Source organism: Aphelocoma coerulescens, chromosome 2 (assembly GCF_041296385.1).
Source record: "Aphelocoma coerulescens isolate FSJ_1873_10779 chromosome 2, UR_Acoe_1.0, whole genome shotgun sequence".
Taxonomy (NCBI): Eukaryota; Metazoa; Chordata; class Aves; order Passeriformes; family Corvidae; genus Aphelocoma; species Aphelocoma coerulescens.
The window spans coordinates 162,988,011-163,005,652 of record NC_091015.1 but is presented as its reverse complement, the minus strand read 5'-3'; the positions used below and the strand labels follow the sequence as shown (position 1 = coordinate 163,005,652).

Sequence of the window (17,642 nt, the reverse complement as noted above, 5' to 3'; positions counted from 1 at the left end):
ACTATTAACTGGTGTAAGCAGATAGTGATTTGTGCTGAGCTGAACTCAGCACTGGTGTCCTGACAGGCACGTGCTAACAGAGGACAAATCGAGGTTGCTCTTCGTTCTTTTTTCTTTTTTTTTTGAACGATCTGACCTAAATTTGCACAGCTGTGTTCACATTTAATCCTGTGTAATAGCTCAAAGGCTTTATATCTCATAAGAGTAGCCTACTGGCACCTGACATTTATTCTGGCCCTCTTCAGTTCTGCCCTAAAAATCCTCTGGCACAACCTGTAATTTTGGGTTTCTCCCTTAGTAGATTTATGCCTTTATCTAAATACCCTTGAAATGACCAGTTTATGGAAGGTGTAATCTAGACTTTCTTCTCAGCCTTCTTGGACCTGGTGACCTGTACAAAATCACTAGTATAGATTGGTCTCACAAACAGAATATGAAAGAAATTGATATAAGTTGTTGACTTGTCTTCCTGAATGATTTTCTTTGGATCCTTTAGTTACCCATGTGGTCTGTGTATTTGAAGCTGTTGATCTGGAGTGAAAGTTCTCAGCTGTGGAGTTCCAATGGTTTTAATCTTAACTCTAATTTTGTTACTGGAGGTTGAATGGGCATCTACCTCCAGTGAACTGGGTCCCGCTGGTACTTTGTGAATTCCAGCTGTAATGGTAAAAGACAAATCACACTGGAGTTTGGAAATGCAAAAAAAAAGCCCATAAAATAACCCAGATCCTTTCTTATTTGCTCCACTCTGAATACTCACTGGGCTATGAGTAATTTTTTTAAGGGATCATTTGATATTTGTCTCTGTGTCTCTAACTCATTACATATCAGTGGTAGCAACCAACAAACCTTGGGAAAAGTGATTCATTGTGTTGCACTCTGTGAACATATGTCTAATGCATCTGAAAAAATGTCGAATATTGATTTTCCTGAGACTATTAAACAGCAAACTTTTTTTTTTTTTTATAATATTGGAAGATTATTTTCAGGGTTTGCATCCAAACTGAGTTAGCTCTTTAGAATATAAAAACTGAATTCATCTCCGTAAATTTAAACTGGGCTAAATGCTTATGCACTGGATAAAAAGCATGTTTCACAGATGTGACTGAGTAAGATTATGTGCCTTGTATTTGTTTTTACCTGTATCACAAATCTTTACTTTGGCTTCCATATTGGAGAAAATATGCAAAGGATTACAGCAGACTGGAAACCTAAAAACCTTATCAAAAGAGCGGCAAGGGATTATTTGTGATGCTATCTCATTCTGTAAATTATGCTGGGTAATGTTAGGTGGTTGTAAAGATTGGAGATCATATAAAGCAATCCCTGAAACTTCCATGATTAAGAGAGCATTAGAAGGTTTCTCATGATGGAAAATAACTTGATTTCCAAATACTTGAGACTGAAGTCTTGTAATACATATTAGAACAAACAGAAAATCACAAACATTAATTGACCCAAAAGTAAGTCTTTGGGCTGTTTTATGAGTTTTTATGAGTTTTACATCATAAAATCATAGAATCATTTAGGTTGGAAAACACTTTGAAGATCGTTGAGTCCAACTGTGTGTGTACAGTGCATCCTGTGCTGTTTTTAGCTGGGAGAGAGTTAATTTTCTTCATAGTAGCTGTATGGGGCTGTGCTGGATTTCTGCTGGAAACAGTGTTGATAACACAGGGACGTTTTCATTACCACTGAGCAGAGCTTACACAGACTAAAGGACTTTTCTACCTTTTACACCACCCCACCAGTGAGGAGGCTGGGGGTGCACAAGGAGTTGGGAGGGGTCACAGCCAGGGCAGCTGACCCCAACTGACTAGAGGGATATTCCAGAATATATTTCATCCTCCTCCACAGATAAACAAGGAAAAAGATGTCCTGGGGCTGTTGCTCAGGGGCTGGCTGGACATTGGTTGATTGGTGATGAGCAATTGTTTTTAATTTGCATAAATTTTCTTTCTTGGGTTTTATTTCACTCTTTTTTGTTTTTAATTTTTCCTTTTCAATACTCTTATTACTATTATTAATGTTTTTTGCTAATATTATATTTCAATTATTAAACCATTCTTGTCTCAACTCACAAGTTTCCTCACTTTTACCCTTCCAGTTCTCTTCCCCACATCCTGCTGAGGCTAAGCGAATGAGTTGTCTCTTTCTTAGTTGCCAGCTGGGGTCAAATTACAATGCTTCTTTTTAGCACCTTTGGAGCTTGAAGAGTTTGAGGTGATCAATTGATAAGAGAATATGAGAAATGATGTATATGTTAACATTTGTGGGTCACAATATTGATTAATCTGTTATTGATCTGCACCTTGCTGGTTTTTTTGTTTGTTTTTTTTTTTCATTACCTTTTAAAGATTGGTGTTGGCTTTGCAGTTTGCTGTGCTCTGTAGTGATTAGTGGTGTTTTGCCTGGGAGGTTTGTTACTAAAACACAGATCTTGAGTTTAATCTGGTATCTGGACTCTGACCTGAAGCCATGATTGTACTTCTGGTACCCTCTTATGGAGGCAATTAACAATTATACTTCTTCCTGAGAGGACTTTTTTTTTTTTTGTGGAGGACATACAGAATGGAACCTTCTCTTGCATGATGTTTTCTTACTCCTTACAATAACTTCTCAGTACCTTGTAGATCCCTGGGTGGTTACAATACTGCTATTATTTCTTAGAAATTGCTTCGGTTTTGTCTAAGGTAAACACACAATTTAGGAATGTGGCCCAGGCTCCACGAGGATGTGGATGGCACAGCATGTGGAAGAATATAAGTGGGTCTCTAGAGAACTTTTCACCTCCAGTGATCTGGAGCTTCACTCCTGAACAACTCAGGACACTGAAAGTGGTGGAATGCTTGAAAACACTCCTGGGCCTCTTCCAAAGAGACACAGTTTGCTGCTCTGTACTGGGCCCTGGCCACTATCTGCCAAACACTGCTTGGTATTATGCAGCAGCCTCAGGGAGCAGAGAGGGAAAGAAAACCGAATGGCACCATAGCTAAACAAGACACTACATCAGTTGCTTCCATAACAAAAGGAAGCATTGAAGCAGAAGTCACTAAGCACATTTAGCAAGTGGGGAAGAAGCTTCTCCTAAGAGAGGGAAGTAGAAAACCAGTCAGAAGAGGCAGCCTGTTCTGCAGCAGAGCAATCACAAGAACAGGAGGAGGAAGACACTGAAATCATAAATGAGACAGAAATCACCAGATCCCTATGCCTAAGTGAGCTGCAAGAAATGTAAAAAGATTTTTGCTGTGAACCAGGTGAGCTAATTCTCAGCTGCTTGCTCCAGTGCTGAGATACTGGGGCCAGTGGTCAGAAGTTACCAGGTAAGGAAGCCCGACAGCTAGGATCTCTTTCTAAGGATAAGGTCATTGATGTATGAACTGGAAAAAAGGCAGGAGTTGTTGTGGTGGCTAAATCCACTTTACACCCCTCAAGTTGCCCTAAAAGTGGTCTCTCCTTACAACACTGTGCCAGAAAGTTCTCCCTTTGTCTGGATTCTTCTGGTCACTGGCCCTCTCCCCCTCCCATCCCTTTTCCCACTGGCCCCTGTTATGTCATTCACCCTTGCCTCTGCCCCCTCGCCCTCAGACTTTTGGTTTTGGATGCTCTGCCCGCCTTTGGGAGTTTTCGGGATAAAACTGGTGCAGGCTTTCAGTGCTGGGTTCTTCTTGCCTCTGCTCTCTTCGGGTGTGTTGCCATTAAACACCTCGGAATTGTTCGCAGAGAACCCCTCTCGCCTCTCTGTCCCCGGTTCGTGCACAGACTGTGGGTGTGAGCGGCTGTTCGCGACCCCCTGCGAGGGTGAGATGGTGTGCCCGCGTGGGGGCTGGCACAGCGCCGCCTCAGCGGTCCACGAGGGACCCACCAAAGCTCTTTTACAATAAGGAGTCTCAGTCTTTGGCAGGAACAGTTTTCCTCAAGGAAAGCCTTGCAAAGTCTCAAAGGAAATGGACACACATGGAGGGAGACATCCAGGATCTGAGGAAATCAGCTGTGCTCATTGGTGATCTATAATGATCTGACATCCAGAGACCAGGGTGAAATTTGGTGCACACAGTTCATGTGTGAAATTTTCACGAGATGTACTGACATCATATACCCACAGCCAGGTGACAATGAGCTGGAAAGGCACCAACTATTGATTAACAGGTCAGAAAACTCAGAGAATATGACAACTGAGGCTCCTTGGTGCAGGACACAGTTTGTTTCACATGGAGGAATATCCAGTACACCTGGACTTGACTGGCCCAAGGGTGGAAACATACTGCTACCATTTGTTGTGGATTGATACAGACTGAACTGGAACAAGGTGTATGTTCCCGACACCTGCAGTACATTGGTTACATCATTTTGTGAGGCAACACAACAGAAGTAAGGGTCTAAGAAGAGAAGAATAATCCAAATTATTTTGAAAGCTGTTTCTGCTACAAAACAAAGTACAGTAAATGGACCTGCACAGGAAATTCAATTTTTAGGACTAAAATGGCAAGGTAGATGTGATCATATCTCAAGGGGTGTGATCAATAAAATAACAACTAAGAAAACAGAAACACAAGATTTCTTAGGTGTCATGGTTTTTTGGAGAATGCGTGTTCCAGGTTATAATCTGATCTCTACCGGTTATAGTCTCCCTCTCTATTGAGTGACCTGGAAGAATAAAGACTTTAAAAGTGGTGCCGAGCAGCAGCAAATATTTGAACAGACTAAATGGGTGATATTGTAGACCAGTCCATACATGACAAGATGTAAAAAATATGCTTTATACCCCAGAGAGGGATAATGGCTCAATCTGGAACATCTGGCCAAAAGAGCCTGGAGAGACTCTAGGCTGGCCTCTAGGGTTTAGAAATGGGGGATATGGGGGATCTGAAGCCTATTACACTCCAACTGAGAAAGAAATATTAGCAACATATGAAGGCATTTGAGCCTCTTCAGAGGCAGTTGGTACTAAAGCACAGCTTCTTTTGGTATCTGTTATCTGGGGTCAGCTGGATGTTCACAGGGAGGGTGCCCTCCAGGCATCATGCAGCTGATCCTACATGGAGTAAGTGGGTTGCACTGATGATGCAGCAGGCTCAGACTGGAAATCCTGAGCACCTGGGAAATGTGGATGTGATCATGGACTGACCAGAGGGTACATGCTCACATACCCGAGACTTGTTACACTAAAGAACTTGAAAACAATGGGTGGGTGGACCAGGCTGCTAGAATTGAAGTGGCTCAGGTGGATCTGGCTTTGGAACATATGGGTGAGGTATTTATAGCTCAGTGAGTCTATGACACATCAGGACATTTAGGAAGAGAGGTAAAATACAAATGGACTTGTGGTCAAGTGGTGGACTTGACTATTGATGCCATTGACAAGCCTTGTCACTTTTTGTATCTTTAGTGTTGTACTTAGATTGGCTCCTTTTAAGGTGTAAAGGAAATATCTTACTGCCACCCAAAATCTTAGAAGATAAATACTGGCTTGATATATTTTAACAAAATGAGGTGCTAACTTTTGAAATCACCTTGAAGGTGAAGACCTCACCTCTCTCATTTTGCTGATGTGCTGGCAGGAAAAACTGACAGGTTCTGTAAAGTGGAGAACAGCTAATGACAGCGTTGTAGTGAAAGGACTTACTGACATTTGTGACTGCTTTGTCTCAGGAAATTAATGTATGCTCAGACAAGGCTATTGAGATGCAATCACTGTCGTAAGAATGGGGATCCAGTTCAGCTGCATGAGGTGAGCAATTAAAAAAGAAAACAACAATGAAAAAGAGATTTGGTCTAATGAGCTTTCTTCTTCTAATCCTTTCATCTCAGAACATATTTGTGTCTGTTTACTGTCCTCCTTGTATTTTGTTCCTCTTACTTTTCTTACTTAGAAATACAGTGGGTTAAGGCATTAGTGGAGAGGAGTTATCTCACTTTGATTTTATGCACCTAATCAAGGAATTCTTAATAAAGAAATAAATAAATGGATATAAGTGCCTAGCTTGAAATAAATGCCAGCTTCTGGAAAAAATTGCAATAAAGTAAAAGATGCTTTAAAACCAGTAAGGACACTGGTGGTATCCTGCAGATAGTATGAGCTGTGTTTCTCAAGAGGTAGCTGTATTCTCCTAAATGAATACTTCTAGGTTCATGAGTTATTGCCCTTGGTCACATGGCATTTCATTCTTTTGTCCTTGGTGTTTCTTAAATTTTTTTTTTTTTTTTGCATTTTTTAAGCCTAGTTTCTGAAATGGAGATGGTTAAGGATGGTGGAAACACTAAAAAAAAAAGTGGTTTATGTTTAAAAACACGGTTTATTTTTTGCTTGGATGTAATTGTGCAAATGCTAGAAGGTTCGTGGACTTTTAGATTATGTAGTGTCCTGTCCTTCTATCCAGTGTGCTTTCTTCCCATCTCACCTTCCTTATCTCTCTTCTTTTGGGGTGGCAGTGATTTCTATTTCAGTGGGGAATTGTCAGATTAATTTTTATATTCCAGGTGTTTAACAGTGGTGTGTGTGGTACATAATCAACTAATCAGTTCCTGGCAGAGGGCTTGATCAGTTGGCTGGATCCTTAAAATGTCATTAAGTAAAAATATTGTAAGTCAAAAAGGTTGCTTTTAGCCAGTATCATTTCTTGAACAGTCTCCAGTGCAGAAGGTATCTCCACTGACAGCAACGGAGATGTGGGTAAAATCCAGCCTTTCTTTAAAAATGCAAGTGAGAGAGTCTCCAGTCTTTAAACATATAGATTTTCATAGGCTTTATTTGTATAAAGGATTGTGATTTTCAGTTAGTGTGTCCTTGCTCTAAGTCAAGTGACAACTGAAATTGACTGTCTCTTGCTAGGACACCAACTCTAGCTGGAAGGACAAACTGTCAAACTGGTGACCTGACTCGTGCCACTGGTGCGTGTAGGACAGCACAGCACCATCTGAAGCAATCCAGTGATTCAGAGGGACGAGTGTGACCATGGGCACCGCTTTTGCAGGAGCATATGGCCAAAACACTTCCCATGTTGCTTTATTAGCTTTGCATTCATATTTATTAGTGTTGTCTTAAGGTCTCTTCTGAAAAATGCAAGGAGTTTGATATAGAAACATATTTTGGAAATACAAATGTACTAAAGCCTTCCCAAGAATGACCTCCATATTTTTCTTTAAACTGCTTATTAGATAACTGATGATACTTCAATACTGGCAGCATTCCCTATTGTGTTTACAATGCTGATGTCATGGCAACCTTCAATATTATTTTTACCAACTATTCCTCTATTTATAACCCAAGGTTGTCCCACACAAGGGTTGATCAGAGGTCCTTCATGAGTCCTGGATTTTGGAGGGTTATGATAAGGTTCCTTTAAGCAGGGACCTGGTACAGAAGTTAAAAATTAGTGCATCATTTTAATGGCTTAATATTTTCCTGATCCAGTGGTGCCTGCAGCTGTTTTGTCAAATTTCATAGTTTCTTGCATTGAAGAGTGGTAGCATGTGTCTAAGCAGGATTCTTTGAACTTTGCTAAGTGCCATGAAAATAAGGTGCACCAGAGGCCCCTTTGAGTACTTGTGAGGTGTTCCCTGAAGTACCCAGCTCTAGTGCTGGGGGTGTAGATCTGTGTGATCTGATCTGTGGGTGGGGTGGATGGAAGTTCAAACTGGTGCAGCAGGTGCTTACACTTTAATTCTGGTGATCAGTGAGGGAAATAAAATTACAGAAACAGGTTTTTTGTTTGCTTGTTGTTTTTTGTTTCCAGGATAACTCTTCTAGATTTGTTTTGAAGAGGCGTAAAGCTTGAAAAATATAGTGCAAATACAGTGAAGACCTATGTGTGTATTTCCATGTATTTAATTTTTCTTATACCTTAGTTAATCTTAACTTCATGTCATTGTTTCTATCTTTGACAATACTGGTAGTGGTCTGAACTATCTGGCCATCCATTCACACCTCTCCTTTTTAAGTTGGTGTCTTCAAAAGCATGGAGTTTCCTTTGATCCCGAGCTTTTGGTCTAGGGAAATATGCCTCAGCCCAACATGCAAATATATTGCCAAAGGCAATTATTTTAATTAGCACTCTCCTCAAGACTAAATACCTTGTCAGAGTATTGCTTTGTGGTTTGCATGGTTTCCTGCTAGCTTCCCATGCAGTCTGCTTTTTGGCTCAGGCAAGACTATCACACACACACAGACTCACACATAACCTGGTGGATATGTGATATTCATGACTTATAAACTACATACAACTTCCTAATCTGTGCAGAAAAGCAAAAAGGACAAAGTAATAGTTTCATTCCTGTTGAAATGGGGGACAAAGAAAACAAAAAGTATTACTTTTCTTCCCCTGTACTCAGCACTGCTTAGGCCGTACTTTGAGTGCTGTGTCCTGCTCTGGGCTCCTCAGTTTAGGAAGGATGTTGAGATGCTGGAGCAGGTCCAGAGAAGGGCAACAGAGTTGGTGAAGTGTCTGGAACACAAGCCCGATGAGGAGTACCTGAGGGAGCTGGGGATGTTTATCCTGGAGAAGAGGAGGCTCAGGTGAGACTTTATCGCTCTACAACTCCCTGACAGGAGGGTGTAGCAGATGGGGGTTGGCCTCTTCTCCAGGCAGCCGCAGCAGGACAAGCGGACACAGCCTTAAGCTGCACCAGCGGAGGTTTAGTCTGGATATTAGGAAGAAGTTCTTCACAGAAAGAGAGATGGGGCATTGGAATGGGCTGCCCAGAGAAGTGGTGGAGTCACTGTCCCTGGAGGTGTTTAAGCAAAGACTGGATGTGGCACTCAGTGCCACGATCTGGCTTACAAGGGGGTGTTTGGTCATAGGTTGGACTTGATGATCTCAAGGGTGTTTTCCGGACTAGTTGATTCAGTGTTTCTGTGACAAGTAATAGAGTTTGACTATACCTTCAGCACACCCAAATCATGGCCTGACACAAGCTAATGTAGAATTCCTTACCTCGGAGGCGTATCAGATGTATCACTTAGCAATTCTCTTTTTGTTTCTCACAGTTACAGAAATACATTACATATACTTTACATCACATTCTTGCCATTCCAAAGTTTGAGGATGGTGAATGAAAAATTAATAACCTTTTAACTTTGGAATGGGATCTTTTTGAAAAACTGTAGCGTTCGAGAGGATAGTCAGAAAAAAACTTAGTTTAAAATAATCAGTGTAATAAACCAGTCAGTTGGAAAATTACTAATCAGGAGCAAGCCTTGAGAAAGCTAAAGCCTAACGCTTATCTGAGGACTTCATGTATCAAAATCCTCTTCACTCCTGCTTCATTAAAGGACGTGGTTGAATCTATGAGTGCCATGAAAATTATTGATTAGCACCTCTATAGAAATTTTTCACTTTGCATCTGAGCTACACGTCGCCTTAAAGCCCTGTATGTCTCAGGAGGGGGAATTGTTAAGAGCCCTGACATGGGTCTTCCTCAGAGACTGCACTTGGCTGCTGTCAAACAACAACTAAAATGTTGCTTATGAATACATTAATGAAAAAAAAAATTTAATCTTTATCCTCTCATTGATCCTACAGAAAATTTCCAAGCAGCTTGGCAGATTGCCAGAAGTACATTTGCAGGGGGGGGAAAAGGAGAAGAAGGGCAAAAAATAATTGAAAATCTGTCCAAAAGCTGTAAAAGTCCTTGGCTTGCCTCTGCTATAATTAGGGAAATGTTAAGGCTCTACACTTTTGTATTAAATAGGGCTGGTTTGGAAACTTACTTCCTTGAGTGAGGCATGACTTCCTGAGGTCCCTCCCAACCTGAATTATTCTGTGATTCAATAAGCATATGAGATGTTAGATGTAAATGGCTGTAATACTTCAAAATCTTGATCTGACTGTTGTGGTCTATTAGGTGCCACGATTGTCAGCATTTTCTTTAAAAGAATTTCTTTCATTCATTAATTTTAAAATTATTCATATTCCCTCAGAAGCTTCCCTTCTGGGACTTTATTTAAGTCATAGAAGGGGTCAAAAGCAAAAGAAATCTGAATTCTGCTCTCATCTATCTATGGTTCTTGTCTTTTAGGCCTGTGCTTTTACAGAAATGAGCTGTGCTGACCCTGGAAATCTGCCATTTCATAAAATGAGATTAAAAAAAAAAATCAATTTCCCATATAAGAGCAGCGAGTTAATTAAAATTTGCTTTGAGATTCTTGCACATAATATGTTATTTACTTTTTGCTTCTTATACTTTTCATAATATTATCATTCTGTCCTCAGGCTTAATTAGACTTTTTACCTCTCTTAATTACTGCTTTGATCTGGCTTTTACCGAGTTTTCCTGAAGATGGAGCCAAATGATGTCATTGGAAAGATTCCAATTGATATCAGTTGATTTCAAGCTTTGCATGAACCCCAAGATGCTGACTAAAATGAAATAATCCGTTCATGGATTTGTTAAGCAAAACACTTCAAAAGTTTATAATGTCTTTATATATGTGTTATTTAGGTGATGACCTGAAAAAACCATGTCTGAGGTTCAGGGAACGGTCGAGTTTTCTGTGGAGCTTCACAAATTCCATAATGTGGACCTCTTCCAGAGGGGGTGAGTTGATGTTTCCATTAATCTGCAGCTGACAACAGAGGAGAAGGTTACAGAAAAGAGTTAAATTGCAAAAGAGGTTCTTTTCTGCCAAATGCAGTTATATTTCATGCAATCCCCAGGGCAGAGAAGGATGTCATTGGGCTTTCACTGCTGTCAAGGAAGATCAATGTACATTACTTCCACTATAAACTCAGACTGACTGACTTATTTTTGCAGTACAATGTTGTAATGCTCCAAATTATTTTAAGCTCCTGTTCAGATATAAGTACAATGGCTGCTTTAAATGCTTCTGGAGTGGTTTTGGGTCTCTGTGGTAAATGATCACTGCATTGAATTATAATGCAAACATTTTCATTTTAGGGCCATAAATCTAATGACTATATTCTTTTAATGAAATTTAGCTGAATCCCACCATTTCAGAAGGGAAAATGAATACTTATGTTTGTCTAAAGCTCTGCCTCTGGTGGCCACACTGAGTTTTCACATCCCCATAAATTAGAAGTTCCCATCAAACTTTTGCCTCTATTCTTTTTGCACCACTCTTCCTAGCAGTTTTTATAACAACCTGTTGGCTGTGAAGAAGCCTGACCAGATGTGAGTTGTTGCTCTTCTTGCATATTGCACCCCACAGATGTTCTCCAGTGAAGAGAAATTTGATAAAGAAGCACTCTGGGGAAGACCAGGACACTCAAATAGGTCAAAAGAATATACTTAATGGAAAATAGTGGGTCTAGAGGAATATTATTTTCTTTCACCTATCACAACTGATGTTTACAGAACACTACATATTCTCTTTCAAGCCTTAGCTTGGCACAGGGATGGTTCACAGCTGATTTGTCTATCTCAAGCACCATTTGCTTCACAAAAACCAGGGAATTGTTTCAGGTGTTGGGATGGATTAGATAGAGCTGTTTCCATCAGTACAGAGGAATTTTGTTATTTGATTTACTTTGATGAACTGTGTGGGAAAAATGCTGGGAACTTGAATGAAGGAAACACAGCTCTATTTGGTTTTAACAGCTGGCATCTGTCATTCTGTTGCTCTCTCCAAGAGAATAGCCACCAACTTTATGTTAGAAAGTATTCTGACTATGTCAAATACTGATGTCAAACTGAAAAAAATTCTCTATGCTTGAGCTGTTTGATTTAACCAAGCTATAAAAAAAAACCATCTCATGACCTGGTCCTTATGATAACAGAAGACAGCCCTAGCTATAGAATTTTTTTTTCCTTGACTTCTGGTGATAATTGTAATGTCTTTGATCTTCCTCACAACTGAAAATCCACACCCATCTGTGGGCTGATCTTTTGGACTTAGACAAGAGGATATTCAGAGGTTAGCCAGGAATCTTTCCATGTTCCAGTGTGATGACCTGTCTGTTTTTTCTTGTATTGGTCTGATTTTGCATTCAATCATTTCTGTAAAATGCTTTCCTTGGCTTTGACAGTCAGATCAAATCTCTGGTGTGGGGGGGTAAGCCTAGCACTAACACAGATAATATATTCAGCTGTCACATTAATGAGTTCCTAATTATCTTTGCTTTTTTCCCCCCTGGTACTTACCTTGCTTTACTGATTAATATTCTAAACACATGATGCTGTAGGTGATACTGCGTTAATTTGTTTGCAGTCGTTTTTCTTTCTATGTATCCTGCACAATATTATGTTTGCTTTCCTTCCATCATTTTAACCTTTATATTTCCAGCAAAATCTGTGTGTCTCATATTTCTGATCACTATCCTCCAGCTGACTTCATCTGCTCAGCAGGCCCTTTCACTATAGCATGAATATGTGAAGAGAAAGAGTAGGAGAGCTTGCCAAATTTCATTTTAACTTGGGCACTCGTTTTATTTTGCCATTTTTCTATTGCTGTTGTTGATATTGACTATAGGCATCTGGGATATCTTGGATTTACATGGTCTCTACAGGTGAGAGTGTTGGTAGAATTAAGAGTGATGTGTATTTTCTACTTAACTAAAATTTTTCTTCTCTGAGTGATTTGTAAATTGGGTCAATACCATTCTGTCCTGCTGAAGGTCAGAAAGGTGATTTATGAAGGATTATCTATCAGAAAAGCAGAGAAATTGAAATTCATCTTAATTTCTGTGGGAACCCAACATGCTGTGTTTTTTTAACCTCAAAAGCAGGAACAAAAATGAAGAGTATTAATAATAATTTATATAATCTACTTTTCCTCTTAATATTTTGGTACAAAAAATAAAAAAAAAATAATAAAAATCCTGAATATGTATCTCCAGAAACACAGAATAGTCCTGCTCCTGTATGCCTAACTGACAAGGTTGAAATTTCTGGTTTGGAACTAGGTAATTGCAGAAATAAGGGCAGTATTTCCCAAAATGCTTAGTCTTGGCTAACTGTCCCTCTGAGGGCTGTGCCAACTGTGAGTCTTTTCAAGAAGAGCACTCTGTTCAAATAAAGGAATTAATAACTCAACATGATTTAGGAAGAAAATCCTGGGTAAATCAGCCCTTCTGGAACCATTAGGTGATAAGTAATAATCAAGCTTGATTAAGGACATGATCTGCTGTCCATAAGTCACAAAGTCAAAGTGCTTTAAAATGTTAGGCTGCTGGTAATGGCCCTGTTCTATTTTTGATTTTACTGGATGCTGTTTTGAAATCTGTATGCATGCACAGCCGGTTTCCACCTCTTCCTCCCCATGAGAAACAGTAGCTCCTTTAACTTTTTTAACAACAACCTGTGATATTTTAATCATGGTTTTTTGCCTGTATGAATAGTTAGTACTGAAAAGAGACTGATACAAAAATCAGGATTTTTTTTTTTTTTGTGAATATTCATCATGGTTATATTATTTTGGCAAATATATATCAGGAACAGTCAGTAAATGATGTGCAGGTAGTTTGTAACAGTCAGTTACTGGTAAATTTATCTTCTGGAGCTCAAATATAACCGTGTCAGTATTTATAGACATCAAAGGTTAAATGCTGTGGGTGCTGCTATAGGGGAAGAAAACCTTTTCTTTGGTCAAACCAAAGGATTTGCAATGCTGCTTGATTGCCAGAGTTCTAAAGGTTGAGTAATAAGTAATGCAATTTCTGGAAGGAAAAACATTTTTGAGTTTTCCGTCTTTAATTCTTTCCATCATGTGCTGCTTAATAACTGGTGACATTTTCTCTAGTGAAATTAGCTAACTGATTCTGATTTTCCCTAATAGAGTAGGAAATAAAATTATCCTTGACTGCCAGAGATCAATTAATTGATTTGTCTGGTTCTGTCAGAAGCAATCCTTCTGCACCTTTTTTTCTTAAAGCTTTTCAAAATCTATTTGACTGAGGAAAAAAAATGAACCCCACAACTACTGCATTCAGAGGCTGAGTAATATTTGGAGTTTGTGAGGAAATAGAGGAAAAAGAAGGTGAAATAGTGACTGACTAGTGGTAGGATTCTGGCAATGATGTATTATGAAACTAGGACCAATGTAAGTCACTGGTTACCGATCACAGCGCTGAATCAACTGCTTATCAGTCTTCTCAATCCTCAAATTCCAGGCTGCAATTTGTAAGTGTCTGACACTTACACTGGTGGTTTATGTTCATGAGGGGTGGTGGTGATTAAAAATGAGTGGAAAAATGAAGTCCAGTTTCTTCTAAAAGTAATGCTCCATTGCCCTGAAGAAAGGATTAGTGGTCTCAGAGCTTACAAAACCCTACAAGGATCAGACCAAGGATCATTAGCATTCAGAGCTGCTGGAAACAAGATCTTCTGACTTAACAGACTAAGCTTTTATGTGGCAAAACATCCCTGTTAACTACCAGATGGACAACAGGGCTTCAGTGTACTTAGCCATGAAGTCACTCCTTTAGAGACAAAATGCAGCAGCTCCTTTTCCCAGCAAACTGGGGTTCAGCAATCCATCAGTGCCTTTTTTGTCAGATAGGTACCTGAAAAATACACATTGTATTCAGAGGTTCAGACCTTATTTCCCTTATTTCCCAGAGTCTTTGAGGTACAGTGTCAGAATATATTAATATATATATAAAATATAATTTGAAAGTGTAGAACAGAAGTAAGTCTTGTTATTTTGTTCATAAAAATATGCATTTCTTCAGATTTCTCACATGTAATGAAATACAACTCACTTTTGGACTGTAAATCTATGTCATTTTGAAAATACTTACCTAGTTCATTTATGATGCATGAATTCTCTTTAATAAAAATGAAGAAAAAAAAAGGGGGAAAAATAAAAGGAAGAGGGCTTATAAGCATAGTGAAGTGATGGAAGTGATGCCTTTTTGGAGTAATAAGTGCTGTCCCTTGGAACAGATGCTTTGACAGAACTGAATTTTTTCTTGCCACGATGACATATCACCTTCACTTTAATGCAGCATCCAATACTGTCAAAAAAAAAAAAAAAAAAGAAAAAACTGCATAAAACCCCTCAGGAGTAAGAAGACAGGGACTCTACATGGTCATGCAGTGATAGCTGAGAACCTACTGCACTGAACTGACAAGACTGAACTTAGTTTAGCACAAATCTGAAGTCATGAAAGTAGCTGAAGTGCAGGTGTGCCGGAAGCTAAACATCAGTGTCCTGAAGTGTACCAAGTGGCAGCTTCAGGAGAATCGTGGATGATGGGTTATTGTCATGACAGCTGGTGAAGACAATTTTCTCATTTGCTTAATGAGTATAGCCATCTTTAATTTCTAGGCACCCTGTGTCTGCTGAAGAGAGCTGGGATCTCCTGTGCCAGTGGTAGGGGGGAAACATTGAACTAAATGGAGTGGAGCCTAAGAGGTGAGACTGCTCTGCAGGTGAAGAGCAGCATGTCAGCAAACTCCATGGACTGGAAATTGATTAGTCAGTGGAAAGTAGGGTATTCTTGTATCTGGAAAACAGATTTCACCTTCAAATAAGCAATGCTCAGGTTTACCTGACCCTAGATACATCAGGTAGCTGTTCTATGTCACCTGGTCACCTATAGACAACGGAGCTAAAGGCCAGCTCCAACTCTCCTAAGAGGATGGCTAACCAAGGCAATACCACAGAATTAGTACAAATTCAGAAATAAGGGGCCTGGATGGATACTACTCAAGGCCTTGAGATAATGCTTTACACACTAGTTCATGATTGTTTTCCACGTAAATTTCCCAGCAATCATTAATACAGAGTTAAAACCGTGCATGTGCAATGTCAGAGGGAAAATTCTGGACAACACAGTAATTTCAAACAAACACATGTTGGAGAGCCCAGAAATGTTACAGTAATTTGAGAGCTTCTGAGAACTCCAAATGTCGTCTTGCCACTCCTCAACCCATATGGTCCAGCTTCACCACTTGTTCTGCTCCCATTTGGCACCCATGTAACACAACATGAGTTGACTGAGTCATATGTTGAGAAAGAATGTGCTCAGTTTACTTCAGCCACCCTTCACACGTGGGATAGCAACTGTTACTTTCTTGGTCATGAACACTAGAATGATAAGTAGTCATTAAAACAACTTACTTAAAACTACACACTGCACAACATTCAGCAAATTCGCCTCTGCTCATGGGCACATCAAAGGAAAAAAATAAGTATATTCTAGTGAATCAATACATTTACTTCCTAGCTCTCTTTCTGATCCTGGTCTTGGTCTTAGGTTTTCCCCACCTGCAGAAAATAAACAACTGGGACTTAAGAAAGACATTTTTAAGGATCAGTAAATGTTGCAAAGCAATTTCTGATCCAAAGATAAAAGGTGGTGATGCTTACAGAGAGAACAGTTTGGTATAGATACTCTGGCATCCAGGTGGAAAGCTTTGTACACACCGGGAAAATCCATAAATCAAAGGTAAGGATACAGACAGAGAAGGCATTCTGCTTGCTCCTGGAAGACAAACGTTAAAATATATCATATAGACAGTGCTAGCCAAGAGGAATGTCATGCAAACAGATGGGGTCCACTCTCCTAGGAAATAAAATGCAAGCTGTGATGTCAGATTAAAGTCTTGGGCAAAAATTTAGAGTTAACAAGAGAAGAAAAAAACAAAATGAAACTTCTGGGGTTTAGCCAGCTTTTAATGCTCATCAGCCATTAGCCTGGAAGACAGCTCATTCTATCATCTATAACATTAAAAATTGACTATTATAAGATTTTCTTCAAAGCTCTTGATGTATAATTTGGCACTGCCTTTCCTATTTTTATGAATCAAATTCATAAAATAAAAATATTTCTATGAGCAGAGACCTTAAATTTAAAGTATCATTCCCTAGAGTATCACAGAGTGGCTTTGATCCCCCTTAAGTTCTGCTAAGCAAATGTATTAATCTAATGGACTAAATGCATGTCTTTGAGGTGAATTTCTACTTGAACCAATACACTTTATACAAAAAGTGGTTGCTCTCAATTCATAGGTGTTTTAGAAGTAACTGTGATCTTCATTGATGCACTTGGATCTGTTTTACCCTCTGAGTCTATCTCCTTAATGAATTGATGACACAAGCCCCAGAAATTCTTAGAATCATTGTGTCATTAAGTGCAGTATTGAAAATTGAGCTCCTCCAGGATGTGACACACTTGTTGAGGAACTGGACACAGTGACATCAAGACTTAAGGCATGGACCATTCCATACAGCTGAAAAGCAGAACCTAATTTTATTAGCAAACTGCATTTCTCAGCTAAAATCACATTTTAATGATAATCAAGTCAACCTGTTTTGTTCTGTAAGCTAAACAGCCAGGGGAGTTGCTGGAGACCACCATGCTGATGATAAATCACTAAAACAGTGTTTGCTGCATGGGCTGAAACTGAGTGCAGAAAGAAGCTGCACAGCTTCTTCGTTGTTTCTGTGCTGAGGAACACTATGGCCACACTCATCCTAGAGCCAGGGAATCGTTCATGCTGGAAGGGAATTTGCCTGATCTTAAGCCCAATACCTACTTAAAGCAGGACCAGTTATTGAATTCAGACCACGTTACTCAAGGGCATGTCCAGTCCAGTCTTGAAAACTTCCAAGGATAGAGGTTCTCCAGACTCTGGGCAGTAAATTCCAGAGCTTAAGTATAATCAAATTACTTTTTCCCTTGCAAGGGCCAGGTCTAGTTGTTGTCCCAACAGCTTGTCCTGTATTTAAAGACAAGATT

The 17,642-nt window shown here is 39.5% G+C and overlaps 1 protein-coding gene across 1 annotated transcript in view; it reads left to right on the top strand.

Annotated features, from left to right (window-relative positions):
• The first annotated feature begins 5,668 nt into the window (after positions 1-5,668).
• FAM135B (family with sequence similarity 135 member B) overlaps positions 5,669-17,642 on the top strand; it is a 142,651-nt gene continuing 130,677 nt past the window's right edge. The window contains exons 1-2 of the mRNA XM_069006054.1: positions 5,669-5,731; positions 10,441-10,536. Of these exons, the coding sequence (XP_068862155.1) occupies positions 10,460-10,536 (77 nt within the window). The 5' untranslated portion in view covers positions 5,669-5,731; positions 10,441-10,459. The remainder of the gene's footprint in view (positions 5,732-10,440; positions 10,537-17,642) is intronic.